Here is an 18,729-nt window from a genome sequence, read left to right as displayed (position 1 = left end):
ATCTTCTTAAATATTCTCTAAATTTTAATTTCTACTAATTTATTTTTGTTTCTCATCTGAATGGTGCACAAGTGGAAAATTAACTACCCTATTTACCCGAATGTAAGTCAACCTTGAATCTAAGAAGGACCCTCCCTCCCTCCTCCCCCCATTTTGAAAAGACTTCCTAAGAATTTTCTTTATTCACTTACCAGCACTATTCCATGCCATAACTATATTATGCAGTGGAAAAACACTGACCTAGAGCAGGTCAAGATGCGATTTTATGATGACCCCAGATTTTTTAATTCGAGAATTCGGAAAAAAACGTCTTACATTCGGGTAAATACTGTTAATCAGTATTCATATGTAATATTAGAAACATTTGCCTTGGCTTGCTTTCGCAACACAAAGTAATATGGGTCGCACATTCTGCCTATTTCAGTAGGGTTGTCCATCTTGATTAAATTCTGAATTTCTCTCCAAATTAAAAATACTGATGTCACTATTTGGAATCAGAAAGTGCACATAAATACACTTTCGACCAGTTAGTGTTAATGTGAAAGTACAATGTTTGGAAAATATAGACAATTCTGGTGTTTCTTTGCATTATTTATGTGCTCTACATGGAAGAAGAAAATGTGAATAACATAATAAAGGCTTGTGAGGAACTTATAAAGAATTGTTCAAAAAGCATGCCGGTTTTGAATCACTTGGTATGTTTTTGTTTGTCGGTTGTCGACATTGTTTTATTTCATTTCGATGTCCATAAACATTCTGATTGTTGCTTCAGTCTGAATTTCTCACATTTCTTCATTGTGTTTAGCCATGGAGCAGTTTCCTATTGCGCAACATGTGGTTCATGACAGTGTGACTGTTAGTCAAATGAAATCGGTTCTTCGCCATTCCCAAGACTTAGGTATAGGATATTCTCCGATATGATATCCATAACCACCATGGTGCCATCAGTCATTCTGCCCGTGAAACAATTGAGTTGCTCCATGAGCAGTTCCCGGATCGTCTCATCTCGCATAATGGTGACCACCAATGGCCACCAAGGTCATGTGATTTAACGCCATGCGATTTTTTTCTATGGGGTAAACTTAAATCATTGGTGTATGTCAATAAACCTTGAAACATTCGCAAGTTAAAAAAGGAAATTCTACGAGTTTTCGGCAAAATCCAAGTGGAAATTTGTCAGGCAGTCATAGTGAATTTCACGGACAGAATTCTTGCATTCCAGCACAGTAGAGGGGGGTCATATGGCCGACATAATTTTCCATACCTGAAATGGGAAGGTGAGTTGAACAAGTTTATGTCTTAGTTTAAAGTATTTGAAAAAATAAAGTTCATAATTTGATCAAAACTGACGCGCTTTATGAACGATCCTTTACTTCTCAAGTAACATTTATGCCAATGTCTCTGGCATGTACATAATTAAATAAAGCATGTTATGTAATTCAAATGAGTGTTCTGGGTTATAATTAAATGCTTATGTGTATATGTCCGACCATTATGGAATTGTTTCACTATTAACCAACTATTTGCTCACTCTAAAGTCTAATTGTTGCAATAATATCACTTTCAAATAACAACAATAAAAGAAGGCACAAAGAGAAGGTGACTGCCTTCCAGAAATATTTATTCGACTTTGTCATAAATTTAGAATTCTGTTCGAAATGTTTTCCTTACATATATTTCACATTATGTTTTCATGGTCCTACTTGATTCACAATTTCGAAACTTATGCAATAAAGGAAAGTTGACTTATGCATGAATGAGCTTCTGTTAATGGATATCTTTAGTTGATTCACTGAATCAATTATTTTGTGCTGATTTGAGCAAAAGAATTGACTTGTTGAACTCTTGACAGAAAGATATTTATAATTTTGAGAGCAGGTATAACATACATTTATGCAATAAGTTATCAGCACTTATGCCTGTCATTCCAATGCAGTGGTTCAGTACAGTATTAGGCTGAGAGTTTTTCTAATAGAAACTTATTTCAATATAAGAAGTCTGTAAAACATGTTAATAAAGTGCATTCGTAAACTTCGTCACAAATATCTAGAATCTATATACAGTGAAACCTCGATTCTGGGTTTTTCAGGGGACCGGATAGATTATACCCAGAATCGAGAAAAACCCAAAATAGGGGTTTTTGCCAAAATTGAAAAAGAAACACATCAACATATTTAAAAACTAATTTTTATGGGCTAATCTCAACTAAAAGAACAAAAATGCTTTAAAGAGCTTCACAACATTAAGTACACTAGTTGGTTGCATCAAGTTTATCTGCCACTTCTTGAAAAAATCAAGAATGGATGTCTGTTCTGCTGGACATCTTTGACGGAGGAAGAGTAACTCCCTTTTCACCTGGATTCATCAATATTGAAGCTACACATGAATCTTCATACAGCTTCCAATCCTGCTACCGTTCATCGATGCAGTCTTTTCATCCTCCATGATGTCATCACTGACAGCCTTCATAAAGCCTGCTTTTCTGAAGCAGTTGGTGATGGTGGCTGGTGACACTTTCTCTCATGCACTGCAGACCATATGCATAACAGTGAGGATGGAGATTTTGAAAACAGAATCTCCAGTTTATCTGTTCATGGCAGCAATCTGTTTCTGCACCAGTGAACATCTATACTTCCCCTTGAGGGCATGAATTATACCCAAATCCAGAGGTTGGAGACAGCTATGCAGTTAGGTGGGAAGAAAGCAACCTTCACATTCTTCAGGAATGCCGTATCAGGGGAATGTGCCAGGTACTTACCCACTAAAAGTATTATCTTCCTGTTAGCAGCCCCCATTTTCACGTCCAGCTGCCTCAGATAGCTGCTAAAAATGTCCATTGTCATCCAGGCAGTCCTGCTTGTAACTGCATGGCAATGTGCGGACATTTTTAAAACACCTTGGTTTTTCATATTTGCCAATTACCAAGGATTTCAACTTCTCGGAATCATCTACATTTATAAAGAGAAAAACAGTGAGCCTCTCCTTACTTTTCTTCCCACCATGGCAGGTCTCTCCTTTTATGTGGAGGCTCTCATCAGGGAGTAGAAGACACACATATCATTGGTATCAAAGATATCTTTGGCATCATAGCCTTCAATGAGACGTGGAAGCACATTGTTTTTCCGATGATCCACCGACTCATCTGGAACAGTTGCACTTTCATCACACACATTTTTGTATGTAATGTCACGCTGCTTAAAGTGATGAAGCCATCCATTAGAAGCCCTAAAATTGTCCACTTTCAGTCTTAATGCGATGCTTTGTTGTGAATTGATTCTCATGCACTCAGCACATGATTAACACGTGGTTTCTGGCACTGTGTTGCGTCAGGTATCTCACCTGGGTACGCATGGTAGATAAGGAGAGGGATAGGAACTACTGAAACGACCTTGGACAAGGAAATAAGCATTTAAGACTGAAAAAACGCACAATCGAAGCTAATTTGCTTTGTTGGGACAAAAAATTTGTTTCTTAAATGCGGGTAAAACATTAAATCGAGGTAAAAATAGCATTGCGTACATGGAACTTCTGCCGAGACCGTAAAATAAGAATGCAAAATGTGGGTAAATCTTAAATCCAGAAACCCAAAATCGAGGTTCCACTGTATCATGCTGACCATATCTGGAGGCACTGGGAACCAATCACGACAATGTTCCATTATTCCAAATGCACAGAATACAGTAGCTTCATAATTCTCTGAAAGCAATACATATATTGCAAAATGACCAACAGTTTTTTTTAATAATATGAAAGAACTAATAAAATTAATACTGTTCTTTTTTTTAGAAATTTTAATTCTATTATAGTATTAAAATGAGAAAAAATTGATTCATGGTATTTCAGGGTTGAAAAAACTGTTAATGACTGCAACTACCAATGTGGCCAATATGAAGGTGACATAAAACAACATTGAAGTGGTACCTATCATCATGAGATAGTAACTTTCCTTGGAACATATTTTTAATTTTTCTAGTTAATATAAACAAATAAGTTAGTTTAAATTATAATTTTAAAAACATTTAGCATGTTGATAGCATGACTTACTTTTTCATTTAGTACAATACAAAAGAAAAGTAACATGCAATAAAAATTATCACATCAAAGCAAACAGTAAAAATTCTTCTTGTTTGTAACAATTTAACTATATTTAGTCATTCATAATTCTATAGGGGTCACTGCATCCTTTTAGAAGTACATGGGGGACATAAGTCTTCCCCGCAGTATATTAGAAAGACTTGTAGAGTGACCAACAATGCACTATTATACGTAATTTCATCTCATCAAACATACAATTAAAAATACTTTCCAGTGTTATACACCGTTATTTCTATGACAAAAAAAATACTATAGTTAAATACTATATTTAATCACTGAATCTACTGTAGGCTTAGAACTAATTTACTATAAGTGAGAATTAAAATGAGGTTGCATATAGTTGTTCTAAAATGTGTATACCATAAGTTGCCTACATCTTACTGGGAATGTGGAGAGAGAGAGAAAAAAAAACTTTACAAAATGGACATTCACTAAAAAATAACAATCTTTTTTTTGGGAGACATACTTTTCACAGCATTATATTCCAATCTGCGGTATATTAGACTTTTTCATCATGGACATACTCACCCACGCATAAAGGTAGGCCTAATAGGAATTAAAAAAATAAGCACTCGTATTATCTTTTCAAGTGTTTAATAAAATAGATATAAAAAAAATGAACAGATTAGTCCTGTAACAGCAGAAAATGATATGTCCGTATACTAAAATATTATATTTTGTTTAATGTAGAAAGGTAAACCATACGGAGCTCGATATGTGGGGTCAATGGTGGCTGATGTTCACAGAACTCTCAAATATGGAGGAATTTTTATGTACCCAGCCACTGCTGCATCACCTAAGGGAAAGGTATGTAAGCATAACTATACAATTTTTCACGAGAAATAACAAAACTACTAAAAGATTCAGATAAATTTGACTTAAAAAATAGGAAATAATATAATGCATCATTTGGAAGTAAATAAAATGAGTAAAAATGAAAAGTATTGTGATTTTAAAAAGGTCTTTATTTAACAGATCTGTTGTAAGAATGTCCTTGTCCTTTTCTTTTTACTTATTCCTTACATTCATTATATAAATTTATGGCAATGAAAATGTATTTCGAAATATTTACTGGGTGCATAGCTTGTGTAAAATATTTTCTTTCGTATCACTGAGATCTGTAGAAGCAAATCATGTAATCTTGTGTTTTGTAGACTGTATGGGACAATTTTACTTATACATTTAAATTTTCTTGCAGCTCCGACTTTTGTACGAATGCTTTCCTATGGCATACATTTTAACCCAAGCTGGTGGACTTGCATCCAATGGAACAATCCCAATTTTAGACATAGTTCCTGATAACATCCATCAAAGAAGTCCTATTTTTCTTGGATCTCGAGATGACGTTGAAGATGTCTTGCAATGTATCAAGAAGAATAAAAACTAAACTGAGCCAAAATGAAAAAGATATCAGGATGTTCATATGTAATAAAGACATTGAATCACTTGAATGACACTGAGTAAACTTTTACAAATAATTGCTTTGTATAATCTAATACCAGTTTAATTTACATGTTTAATAGTAATGTAAATGGTACCTACCTAATTTCACTGTTTATAATTCCTTTATAACAGAATGTGTACCATTTCTCTCAATTTAGAAACATATTGTTTAATGTTTATAGTAATAAAATACAGTTTCTAGAGTGTTTATTTTGACACAATTTTGCACTTGAGTGTCTCTTCTTATTGCAGATGTCTACACCTTTACCTGCAAGTCCAGGATAAGGAATATACATATCCTCTGGAAGTATTATTTATTTTTTTTACACTGCACAAATATGTAACAATGTTTATTTAAAAAAGTATATAAGGATAGCAATAACGGTATATGGACATACAGTAAAAGGCTGTGAAGACAAGGACTGCACTTATGAATTTTTCAACTCCTGGACACAATTAACACATCTGCAATTACAAACTTCACTTGCATACGAGTATACACAATAGTCTTTGAAAGTAGTTTTATTAGAGCTCACAAGTGTGTCAACAAAAATAAAGAGATCCAGAGGTTCGATTTCACTTAACTGAGGTGAGCACACGGACATTATTTGTTGTAAAACTGAAATAAAGTTAATCAAGAATATGAAAACATATCTTTACCTCTTATCAAGAAGATAGCCTTCGTCAAAAAAATGGAATATGAGACAAGAGTGTTCACTGATAGCAGACATATGTATACTTCACATTTCACAAAGACATCAAACACAAATTAAATTTAATGAAATCGTAACAGTCATTCAATTCAAAACAGTTGCATAAGAGTATGATTATCATACTATTATTATTATTCTTATTAATAATGGAAATAATTTCATTCTATAATAATTAACTGCTCAATATAATATGATTATCTTAGTCACAACTCGTGAACCCTTGAATTTCCACTTTCACCACATCTCGTAATTGCAGTTTTAATACCCTTTTTCTGAGATCAGGTTTTCATGCACGAAGTGATGTGAACTGATGAAAAACTTCTAAAATGTGTGGATCCAGATCTTGAGTAAATAACAATGTCTCCAAGGTGGAGCTATACTTCTGGACTTGTTCATGGTGCTGAGGACAAAAAAAAAATTCTGTTATTCACACTGTTATTCACTGACTGGATACAATTATATTTTAAACAATTATCGAAAATATAATCTTGAACAGAGTTTATTCAGCTAAGTTGCACTAACTTACTATGAACTAAAAGAGTAGACAGATTCAGTTCTTGGGACATGAAAAAAAAAAAGTGGAATCCATATAATGGCTTGAGCATTACTGTATACAGCAGTTATTCATTGTAGAAAATACTAGGTTAGGTAGCTTGGCTTAGTCCCTTGTTCAGTGATGAGGTTAAAGGGTTTATTGAAGCGACTGTTACAAATGATTAGGTTAACTTGAGTTTGGCTTAGTAACTAGTTCAGTGACAGTGTTAGAAGGTTTGTTGAGGTCATAACATTATACATACAATTAGGTTAGTTTGGCTTGGCTCAGTCCCTAGTTCAGTAACAAGATTAGAGAGTTCGTTGAGACAATAGTTATCCCTTGTACAAAATATTAGTTTACTTACTTACTGGCTTTTAAGGAACCCAGAGGTTCACTGCCGCCCTCACATAAGGCCGCCATTGGTCCCTATCCTGAACAAGATTAATCCAGTCTCTACCATCATATCCCACCTCCCTCAAATCCATTTTAATATTATCTTCCCACCTACGTCTCGGCCTCCCCAAAGGTACAAAATATTAGTTTAGCTTGACTTAGTCCCTAGTTCAGTGACAAGATAGATGGTTTGATCAGGACATAGCTATCTCTTTGTACAAAAGATTAGGCTATCTTGGCTTAGTTTAGAACAGAGTTGCGTGACACAATTAGAAAGTTTGATTATGGGATAACTATCTGTTGGAAGAAAGATCAGGTTATCTTTCCTCACATTACTTTGGAATGGAATAAGTTGTTCGTCAGATGTATGAGGTGTGTAGGCAGTGGCAACATTTTAAGAATGTTACAAGTCTATCATACATAACATGTGTCAAATTGGTTGAATTACAGTACTCTTTTCGGATACTATATCATTTCACATGAGAATTGGGACCATTTCCAGTACAACAGTATTATGTATATCTATCACTTGCATGTAATCTGAGAAATAATTTTATGGGAGCTGAACATTGTGGGCACCTGTATGATTTCGTGATAAGACCTAAGTATTGCAACCACTTAATAACGTTTATAGCTTCCTGGAACAACTGTTGTGCCCCTGAGGCAAGTATTGCCTCTTGACAACATAATAAACTATTTTGGTTATTGATCAGTTATGGAATGTAGTTTGGAAAGAATCATTTTCATTTATTTAATTCAATTGTATTGAGACCATCAATTTTTTTCCCACAGCTAGAGCAATGGGTTGCTTTGAAGCTCGTTATCACAGATGGTGGCAAGAAATCGTAACCAGAGATGTCGCACACAGTGCTTCGCCACTGTCCTGCGCTCAAACCGTGTATTCCCCTTCGTCAGCATTTTAGCATGTGAATAGCACATAGAAGTACTTGTCCCACCACATGAATTTAAAAGGCGTTACTGTATGAATCTAATTGGCTAAATTAAAGACACGTTAACATACGTCATAGCCACGTGATTGAGCCCTGTTTGTAAACCTTTAAGATGTTTATTTCCTTAAACGTGACTGTAACCATTCATTTGTATAGCATTGTCGACGAAGTCCGAAAGACTATTGATCAGCGTAAAACTGGAATAAGTTATTTCATCATTTCCCCTTCCCTCTAAGCTGCCGCTTGGGTGTAGCATTCGACAACACACAATAAACTAAGGATCGTAGCATCTCGAGAGTCAGTCAGAGGCAGTCAGACAGTTCGATTCTCAATGGAAGATTCAACTTGATGAAGTCAGAAGGCAGGACTTCGAGACAAGGCAGTAACCATGGCATCAGGCGAGGAAGTCCCGTACCCAATGAATAGAGGCATCAGGACAACAATATATTGTAAGTAGAAATTATTATATTTTCATGTACTTCAAATTCCAAACTTAGTCTTAATAAATCTTGTTTTGTTGTGAACTAGACTTCAGTTTCTATAAGTGCAAACTTCTAAATAAATTACGAATAACCTCAAGTTATTTTCAAGTAGGAATCCTCATCTTAATCCTTCATAGTTCTATTGTTTACAATAGTGGTGTCAGAATCCTGATAGCGTAACATCGAGTACAATCGGGGTATAAATTGGAGATAATGAACGTATGTGAACTCTGCTCGAATCCATCCATCCTCTTCATAGAAGGAGGGCGCAACACAACTAACCAGCAATCTGTCTGCAAGTAGAAGCAATTCTAGTTATGCATCCTGTTTTGATGCTGGCTGTGGCGTTGTGATTGATTTTTCCTCCTCTACTTCTTTTTCTATTTTAAACTGATAACAGCTTGACAAGTAATTTTAAGCTCGTACGTCAGCTGTGATGTAATATAAGAGTTGGTAGAAAATACCTAAATATAATTTTTTCAACTGCTTCCGTAGTTCTGTGGTTAAGAGCAGTGAGGGAAGTGAGACGGTATGGAATACCGCCACTGGTTTCTATGGCCAGAAAACATACCGTTAGTAAAAAAATGACATACCGTCACTGAAAAAATGTGATCGTATCGTAAAAATTTGTTTATACATTTCTTCACAGCAAAGAGTACTATCTGTTTGCTTCGTAAATCTAAACCACAGCCTTCTGGAACTGTTTTCAGTGTGTATCTAGACACGTTTATTTGATAAGCTCAACCCCTGGAATGTTTATAGATGGTAGTATTTCAAGTATAGAAGGCTGTGGTCTGTAGCTTGTGGTGGCCATTGTTGCCAATTTAGTGACTGTGTCATTTTTTTGTTGCACTTTTTTTTTTATAATTAAGTAAGGCACTTTGAAGCTGTAACATTATTTTAAATGATAAGTCTCAAAGGACATTGTAAAATGATCTAGTAAGTAGCTGAATAAATTGAAATTATTTTATTAAGAAATTTAATGTGTAGCATAAGCTTCAAAGATTCGCGTTACTGACTGCATGAAACAATTTATTATATACATAATTTATGTCTATGTTGTAAGGGAGGGGCATGCCCTTTTTTAAATCGAGGTATGCCAAAGGAAAATCTTGGGGTAGCATATCGCCTCTGGTTTTTTCCCACTTCCCTCACTGGTTAAGAGCATTGGAATACTGGGGCAGTGTCACTGATTTGAATCCTACTTCCAATGCTAAGTATATTTACAATGTAATAGTAAGGTTGTACGTGATACAGTATTATAACAGTTGAGAAACATAAGACAAGACAGGAGTCAGAAAAAACAAAGAGGGAGAAGAGAAGGGAAAAGAAGGGAGGGGAGGAGGAAAGACAGGAGGGATGATTCGGAACCAATCTTAAAATTTTTTGTCATATATACGTAGCTGTGTTTGTGCAACAATTACTCAAGTCACGCACATATTCTAGATTGCAAATGCTGATTATGTCATCCTCATGAATATAAAGTAAAATCGAAACATTGACTACTGTACTCACAACTAAGAAAACTTGTTGTAACCGTCCAATGGTCCACTTATACCAATGTGTATTGAAATCTCGTCCATCGGTGTCACTACGCACTAAATGTTCTGACAAAATCATTATAAATCTCTGTAAAGAAAAGAAAAGAAAAGAAACACACTTATTAACATTATAATGCCATCAATCTAAAGCCATAAACAATAGTAGTAAATATATTATATACGATAATAGTTCTTAATTTCAGGTTGTTTTTAATGTCTCAATTCTCTTTTTTTTTTATATTTCCAACTACGGAAAAATATAAGAGTAATACATATAAAGAGTACTTCTGATTAAGGTTCTGGTTGATATGTACATCTATTACCAGGCAGTATATCTTATTTAACGATGTGTGTCAGAAGAAGAACAATTGTTTGTACCCATCTGAAGTCTGATTAGTGTAATATGTAGCTAGTCAGCGATGTATGCAATGGAGCAGGAAAGATACTAGCCACCCTTCATTACCTCCTGGCTTAGTTGCCTCATGAGTGATGCCTTACCGATGTTACGAGGTTTCAATCTGCCTTCGGACAGTGAAACAACAACGAAAATTTTAAGGCTATATAAAAAATTGATAAAGTCTGGACTGAACAAAATGTAGGTTGCAGCAGGTAACAGATGTCTTTTTGCATGAAATATGTATGTATGCATGCATGTATGTATGTATGTATGTATGTATGTATGTATGTATGTATGTATGTATGTATGTATGTATGTATGTATGTATGTATGTATGTATGTATGTATGTATGTATGTATGTATGTATGTATGTATGTATGTATGTATGTATGTATGTATGCATGTATCTAATGTCTTGATTTGACAATAAAGCCATTATCCTTTGTGCTTCCCAGTATTTTCATACAAGATCATGATGTGTTGCACATCTCTATGTGGCTCATATCCATCTCTAAATTTTGATAATGTAGACAATTTGGTGTGGTTGTTATACCAATTCTATAGAGATGTTTACTTAAGCAATCATGCCCAGTGATGAATCAAGAAGAAGAAGAAGAAGAAGAAGGAGGAGGAGGAGCAGCAGCAGGAGCAGAAGGAGAAGGAGAAGGAGCAGCAGCAAGGTGAAGATTGAGAGGTGCATATCCATTACTCTGAACAAATCACAGTATGTTTATGAATTAATTTGTAGTTTACATAAATTTTGCATCCCAGTATTCTGTTTAATAGAAAATATCTTAAGAAAATGGATAAATAAGAAAAGAAAGAAATTTTCCTTTTTGTCTTCCTAAGAGGAGGAAGTAAGCAATATTCAGGAATTACTGCACAGAACAATACATATGTACAATATAATAAAGGAAAACAAATTATTCTTTCACCACTCACTGTCAGTTGGAAAACACGTTAAAGGATTGTTAAAAATAATGACCTCCGCCTTAAGTATTTTCCTGCAACAAATTAAGTACTTTTTCTGACGTTTATTAATAAGATTATTCTGGCTTAACCATTAGAAACTACGAACAATGAATTTCATACAACATAAATATTAAAATGGGACAAAAATGCATGAAAATAATAATACAGAACACAAAAATGTCATGCACTCGTCACATTAATTGCAACCAAACACCAGCACTTTTCTAACAAATACCTAACTGAGCTCCATAGGAGTCCAATATAACTGACTTGATCTCAAGTGAACTGTAATGAACCAATGGCAGTACTATACAGTATACTCTTGCCAAAAGCATAATAAATAAATAAATACTACAATATGTATTTCATTGACACAGAAAAGAAAAAATTCAGATATTTCATTAATAAAATAAGAGGTATTTTGATTAAATAAACTACCATGATCAGACTAGAACATACTACCTTTCAGCTTGAGGTCTGACGCATTGTCTGTTATACCAAAGCATCATCTCGATAAAGTTATTCTAAAATAGGTACAATAACTAAAATGAATGAGGGTGAAATAAGCAGTGAAGTGGTGTGCTGTCTCATTCTTTGCCGGTAATTTTACAGATTCCATGAAGAATAAATTTTGAAAACGCAGTTCATTAGTTCTTAACAGTTGGGCTTCATGCAATCCCTAATAAGGTCCGAAACCAACACATACCATTACACAGTTCTATTTTATTTTAATACTGGAATATGAATATCAAATGTAAAGGACTTTAACAATTGATAACTCAGTTATTTTTTGTCAGAGACCCTGGATTCCTTATATCAAATAAATTGCTTGTCTACAACCCCTCCTATATTCAGATAAATTTCTTCGGTTGAATTCTGAAACACTCTGTACAGAGTATATCCTGCCAAAGGTCTCAGCAATCTCATCTCTGCAGCTTCCATTCTTCGAAGTTGTCCCACTGTTAAAGTCTATGTTTCTGAGCCGCATAATAAAGTTGGAATTGCCAATACTTTATACTTACTTATGGCTTTTAAGGAACCCAGGGGTTCAATGCCACCCTCACATAAGCCCTCCATTGGTCCCTATCCTAAGGAAGATTAATCCAGTCTCTATCATCATATCCCACCTCCCTCAACTCCATTTGAATATTATCCTCCCATCTACGTCTCAGTCTCCCCCCCCCACCCCCCCAAAAAGAAAAATATTAGCATTTCCTTTCTTTTAACTCTATTTTATTCTCTTTCATTTATGGGTATTGCAATTAAAAGGATTAACAATAAAGAACTTGACGAATATGTACAACATTGAATTTAAGTTCATGATTGAACTAACCATTGAATGAAACATCTTTTTCACGGGTATGTCAGAGAGAAAATATTTTGCTGAAGTCTGGATATGGTTATTATTGTCAGTATTACTCTTTGTTTCCTCTCCCTCTTGCTTCTTGAAGTTCGTTTTATGTAACAATATTGTCTTCCACTAAATCACTGAATTCCTTGGTAATTTTAGAACCATTGTCCACAATGGCAAGAAAAAAAAATACGATTTTTGTTGGAAAATCCTGTTATTAGATTACCAATTATATTGACAAAACAGAAAATTATGAGGTGGAAATGTTACATTCTATGTTAGATTATGCTACAGATAAATTTGTACATTAGTAAATAAAAGTATCTACTGTGACTAATTTAAAACTTTGGGTTATTTTATATTTACCACGCCATGCAATGAAGTTAATGAATGTAATTTTGCCTTTTTTTTCATTTCGAACTTTTTAAAGATGAAAGTAAAGTGTTCCAGATCGTCACTTTTTAAATATGGCAACTCTATAAAATATGACGATTTACTCAAACCTATCTAATAATTTTTTTCTTAAATAAATAACATACACATGAGATTAACATTTATGTTAAACTTGCCTGGAATATGATGAGAAACAGATTCTTCTGGTCTGCCTGAGCAGCTTCAAGGCGTTCTTCCATACGATCTACCATGTCTTCTGAGGGTTTTTCACGGTCATCTCCCGTTCCTGATTTACCTCGCTGGCTAGAGTTATTATTGCCTTCTCCATCACCATCATCTGATTCATCACTATCACTCTCTGCATGTCGTAATCTTTCACGTGCTTCTGCTAATTCACGTCCCAGGCGACTCACATGCTTGTTCATCTTTCGAATTGTCAGATGCAAAATTTCCCACAAGTATAATCTATTGAAAAAAAAAAAAGAAGAGAAATTAACTATTAAAATATTACTGACAAAATTAAATTTTCATTACTCTGATCATAGGTAATTAACTGTTTAGAATTCGTGAGATAATGTTATGATGGTAAACTTATTACATAAAACCAGTGAGAGCAGGAATGATTTGTAAATTGTTAATTTTATGTCACAAAATCTTTTTACCCACTGTGATCGTGAATTCCAGGTAATAACTACTGCTTTCCAACGTTTGTTATAAATCAAGCACTTCCAAAATGTGGTCATTGCAACAGACTATACATCTGTTATCACTAGACATTGGATTTATAGGCACTAAAGGATAAGATCACATGGACTGCAGCATGCATCTTGTAAACGACATGCTGACATCTATGTGATGGTTAAAACTGGTAACAAAATATTGTATTTGTTTATATTGTTAACAGTCTTAATCGTAATTTATGAGTCAGTGCACAGTTTGCAAAATTCATGTTGGAGTCCATGTGATTCATTTACCTACAGTTAGAATTCGGAGATATGTGAATCAGGCTTAGAAAACCCTCCCAGCGGACACCATATCCACTCTAGTATCCTTGGTAGCATTCTTACCTTTTAGTATCTATAAATCTGATGTTTCGAAGTGTGATTAGTGAAATATGTTACTAGTCAGCAAAGTTTGCAATGGAGGGGGGAAAGGAACTGAACACCCAATCTCATTATCCCCTGGGTTAGTTGCTTCATGTGTGACTTAGTCCAAACTTGTCCTCGGACAGTTGATTAAACAACAACAAGTTTGATACCTAATTATCACGCAATTTCGAATCATGAAGTGCCAGAGAACAACAAAATAACATAACATAATATAACGTAATGTAACATAACATAATGTAAGAAAGCAATATGAACTTTGTGGAACCTCGCAAAAGAAAATATTCTCTGATGAATCCAAGCATATTATGGGAAAACAAGAAACGAAGTAAAGACTCCATAGCTAAGAAAGCAATTCCTAGCCTACAGAGAAAGATCAGAAATCTAACCTATCACTAAATGTAAATTATAATCAAATAAGATGTAAATCACCATTAGGCATACTTCCATGAAGGGAGCATGACCAAATTCTAGGAAAACTTTTCATAAATTAGTGCTGCATAACAAATGAACCTGCAGCTACTTTTTGACTTGAAACTAGAAACAATCAATTAGCAACATATCTGCACAGAGTTTAAATACAAATTATCTCTACTGCATTATATGTAATGACTTAAAAACAGCCACAGATAAAAAAAAAACATATTCCAGTGAAACGAACTGAAGAAAATAGATGGCAATGATAACCTGGAAGTCTGATGACAGGTAACAATAGGATCACAGCATTAAAATATTTCCAATCACATTCCAATAACCACTTTCAATATCAAACCATCACTTCGATTCCCATTTTCACACCTACAATTTATGAACGAATTTCACACAGCCTGTTAAGGATTGTATCTCTTTGTCTATTTGATAAGAATTCTTCAGCAATTCAGATATGGTTTGTGTTCAATTATTGGGAACTAGTATTGATAAAACAGGAAAATGGTCTAACAAAAACATTCTTTAACAAGATCTGAATATATCTGTAGGATATTTGAGAATGTACAATTTACACACAAATCTGAATATTTGCAACACAACACAAAACTCGTTTGCCCCACTTCCCTATACACCATATTATATTTTTATTTGTTTTTCACAACTCTTCTGCGTTTAAGTTGCACAAAAAAAAAATAAATAAAAAAACATGAAAATTGATTAATATTTTCCTTCAAGTAATACAAAAAATGTTATGTTTTATTTAATGACGCTCGCAACTGCAGAGGTTATATCAGCGTCACCGGATGTGCCGGAATTTTGTCCCACAGGAGTTCTTTTACATGCCAGTAAATCTACTGACATGAGCCTGTCGCATGTAAGCACACTTAAATGCCATTGACCTGGCCCGGGATCGAACCCGCAACCTTGGACATAGAAGGCCAGCGCTATACCAACTCGCCAACCAGGTCGACTATTCAAGTAATACATACAATGGAGGAACTTCAAGCATAAATAACATATCTGCCTACCATGCAATAATGTGTTGAGAATTGGAAGATCAGTAACATAAGTAATAAATACAAATCTGCTGACAGTAATTAATATACAATATACATACGCACATAAAGTATAATTATATACAGAGTGGAAATATTAAATGGCACAATTTCGCAAGGTAAATTCTTAAGAAAAGCAATAGGAATTTCCTTTGCTATTTTGCGTTATTTCTTTTTATTTAGCTGGAAATTGCTAAATTGCAACAACACTAGAATGCATGGAAACAACCCTTCTCTGCAGTAGTGTGGGTGGTTATGTAGTCACTGTCAACATTCTAACATTCAAGAGTGAATGCACTTGGTAAGTAACCGTTACAACTCATGAAACATATTTCATGTGCTGGGGGACTGCACATAAGGTGAACTTCTGAGAATAAAGTGGGATAATACTGTCCGAATATTGCTAGCTAAATAAATTCTTTTATTCACCGAAGCTCGCAACTGCTGAGGTTATATCAGCATCGCCGGTGTACCAGAATTTTGTCCTGCAGGAATTCTTTTACATGCCAGTAAATTTGCTGACATGAGCCTGTCGTATTTAAGCACACTTAAATGCCATCAACCAGAGCCGGGATCGAACCCGCAACCTTGGGTACAGAAGGCCAGCACTATACCGACTGAGCCACCCAGAGTGGCTGAAAGGTATGGAAGTTCGTGAAGAGAATCATTGCCTATCTCATAGTGGAAGTACAAGATGGATCAACATTACAAGTCTTCAGCTGAGATTACTGATTTAAATAATATAAAACAGTACATCATCTTACTCCAAGTGGTATCGTTTGATGCGAAAAAAACACATGAAGTCAGTTTTATGCCAACATTTAAAGTTCGAGCATATGCTTATCATTTAATTGGAAGTCTTCTTCGAGCTGAGAGCAAAACCCCTCAGTTCTTACAAGTATATTTGTTTCAGACACTGATCAATTGAAGACATGAGTGCAAGAACTAGATAATAACCAAAAGTAAAGTTCTGAGAAAAACTTTTTACACTACATTAAATTTGCATTTCGTAAATTATTTGAATTTAGTGTGAAAGTATAAATGAATGTGCACTTCTCTTTCAATTTTCTGGCTTGTAGCTCATCCAGAAATATGATAAAAAGGGAGAAATATGTGCTGGAATTATCCATTTCTTACACTCAGTTATTTTAAAGAATATTGCAATGAGTGTAGTATAAGAAATTAATACTTCTATATGTAGTAATTTTATCTGTTATTCATATAAGTTATTTTAAAGGGTAAACATGAAAACTAATCACATTTACCAAAAAAAAAAAAAAATCCAGAAATAATGTTCCTTAAAACTGTCTTTAAATCTCTTGGTAAGATGCCTCACTTTCAGATCCAGAATCTCCATCCTTGCTTTCACAAATGAGATCATTCTACCATTTCATATATATAAGAGAAATATACTTATGTGCCAAAGTCATCACATCATTGTATTTCTTTCTCTTCAATGGCAATGGAGCATGGTACAACTTGGGTGCATTTAATGGAGGTATCTGTTTCATCTTAAATAAATAGAATTTTGATTGAATCAGAGTGTCCTGACCAACAGAAACAGATACTTCTCTCCCTTCTGTATGAAGGTACGATCACAGGACATGAATGGATGTTTGTGTTCTGTGAAATGATGGCATATCTTGAGAAATCTTCCTGAAGCAGAAAGTGTACTTAAGTATTTAACAATCAAAATATTCTTGTTTTGCCTGCACAGTTGTCACTGAAGAGATTCAGGATTTTAACTTTGTCATGAACATAGTTTTCTATGTAAAGATTCAAAATAGAGACAGATTCATTTGATGCCTTCTTTGCTGTGGTTTTATCATAATGAACATTTTCGATTCTCCAGTGGAACAAGTATAGAAATCCATGTTGAATACCCATAGTTGTCTCTTGTTTAAGAGTTCACCAGTTGTCAGTATGGGGACTGGAAAGTTATGCTGATAGTCAAAGCACAAAGTTTCAACAAATGTATCATGCTGAGCGAGCTCAGTTATTACCTTGAGATCGTCATAGAATTTTTGAGCCTTGACTAGATGTAAATTTCTTTTGGACTTCAAAGCTCTTACTGCATCTGCATCAGTTTCTTTTTTTCTAAGTTTAACTTCAGGCTATTTTTCATAAGTGTCTGACCGTGGAAAGCCAAAAGAAAAATTAAATTTTGTATTGAATATATGAAGGCAATATTCGCAAGTAATCTTATACCTCTGAATGAAAATCTGAATTAGCAGCAGTCAACAATGTCTCATTATTCCCAGTCAAGTTTCTTACTCTGAGCCAGCAAGATGACAATTGAATGCAGATGGAGAAGAATGGAATGTGTGAAGAGGACAGACAGAATAAGAAATGATGCTATGTTGGAAAGAGTGGGTGAAGAAAGAATGATGCTGAAACTGATCAGGAAGAGGAAAAGGAATTGGTTGGGTCACTAGTTGAAAAGAAACTGCCTACTGAAGGACACATTGAAAGGAATAGTGAACGGGAGAAGAGTTTGGAGTTGAAGAAGATATCAGATGATAGACGACATTAAGATATATGGATCATATGAGGAAACAAAGAGGAAGGCAGATAATAGGAAAGATTGGAGAAAGCTGGGTTTGCAGTGAAAGACCTGCCCTTGGGCAGAACACTAAATGAATGAATCTAGATCTTGCACTCAAGAAGGAAACGTTGAAAATTAAACTCTGTCTATGGAGCAAAATAAGTACTATTTGTTAAAAACAGCTTCACTGACCAATAGAGGGCAAAAATTTCAATTTCACCAAATGTGGTCATTATCTAGTTCTTGCACTAGGGTCTTCAATAACTGTTAGGTCTAATATATTACCAAGCTTAAAAGTAGAATTGATTGAACAGCTCCAGAAAGCATT

At 34.6% G+C, this 18,729-nt stretch overlaps 2 protein-coding genes across 3 annotated transcripts in view; one reads left to right on the top strand and one right to left on the bottom strand.

The window, feature by feature from the left end:
- Positions 1-5,759, top strand: part of fbp (fructose-1,6-bisphosphatase) — a 205,803-nt gene extending 200,044 nt beyond the window's left edge. For both annotated transcript variants that reach the window (XM_069823866.1, XM_069823864.1), the window contains 2 exons: positions 4,786-4,902; positions 5,294-5,759. In XM_069823866.1, coding sequence (XP_069679967.1) covers positions 4,786-4,902; positions 5,294-5,482 — 306 coding nt within the window. In that variant the 3' untranslated portion in view covers positions 5,483-5,759. The remainder of the gene's footprint in view (positions 1-4,785; positions 4,903-5,293) is intronic.
- The window catches only part of Cbp80 (Nuclear cap-binding protein subunit 1), a 228,324-nt gene continuing 214,891 nt past the window's right edge, over positions 5,297-18,729 (bottom strand). The window contains exons 14-16 of the mRNA XM_069823863.1: positions 13,443-13,731; positions 10,127-10,240; positions 5,297-6,651 (exon numbers count right to left, since the gene is read on the bottom strand). Of these exons, the coding sequence (XP_069679964.1) occupies positions 6,538-6,651; positions 10,127-10,240; positions 13,443-13,731 (517 nt within the window). The 3' untranslated portion in view covers positions 5,297-6,537. The remainder of the gene's footprint in view (positions 6,652-10,126; positions 10,241-13,442; positions 13,732-18,729) is intronic.

This window comes from Periplaneta americana, chromosome 4 (genome assembly GCF_040183065.1).
Source record: "Periplaneta americana isolate PAMFEO1 chromosome 4, P.americana_PAMFEO1_priV1, whole genome shotgun sequence".
In the NCBI taxonomy this organism is placed as follows: Eukaryota; Metazoa; Arthropoda; class Insecta; order Blattodea; family Blattidae; genus Periplaneta; species Periplaneta americana.
This window is presented reverse-complemented; position numbering and strand designations above follow the sequence as displayed.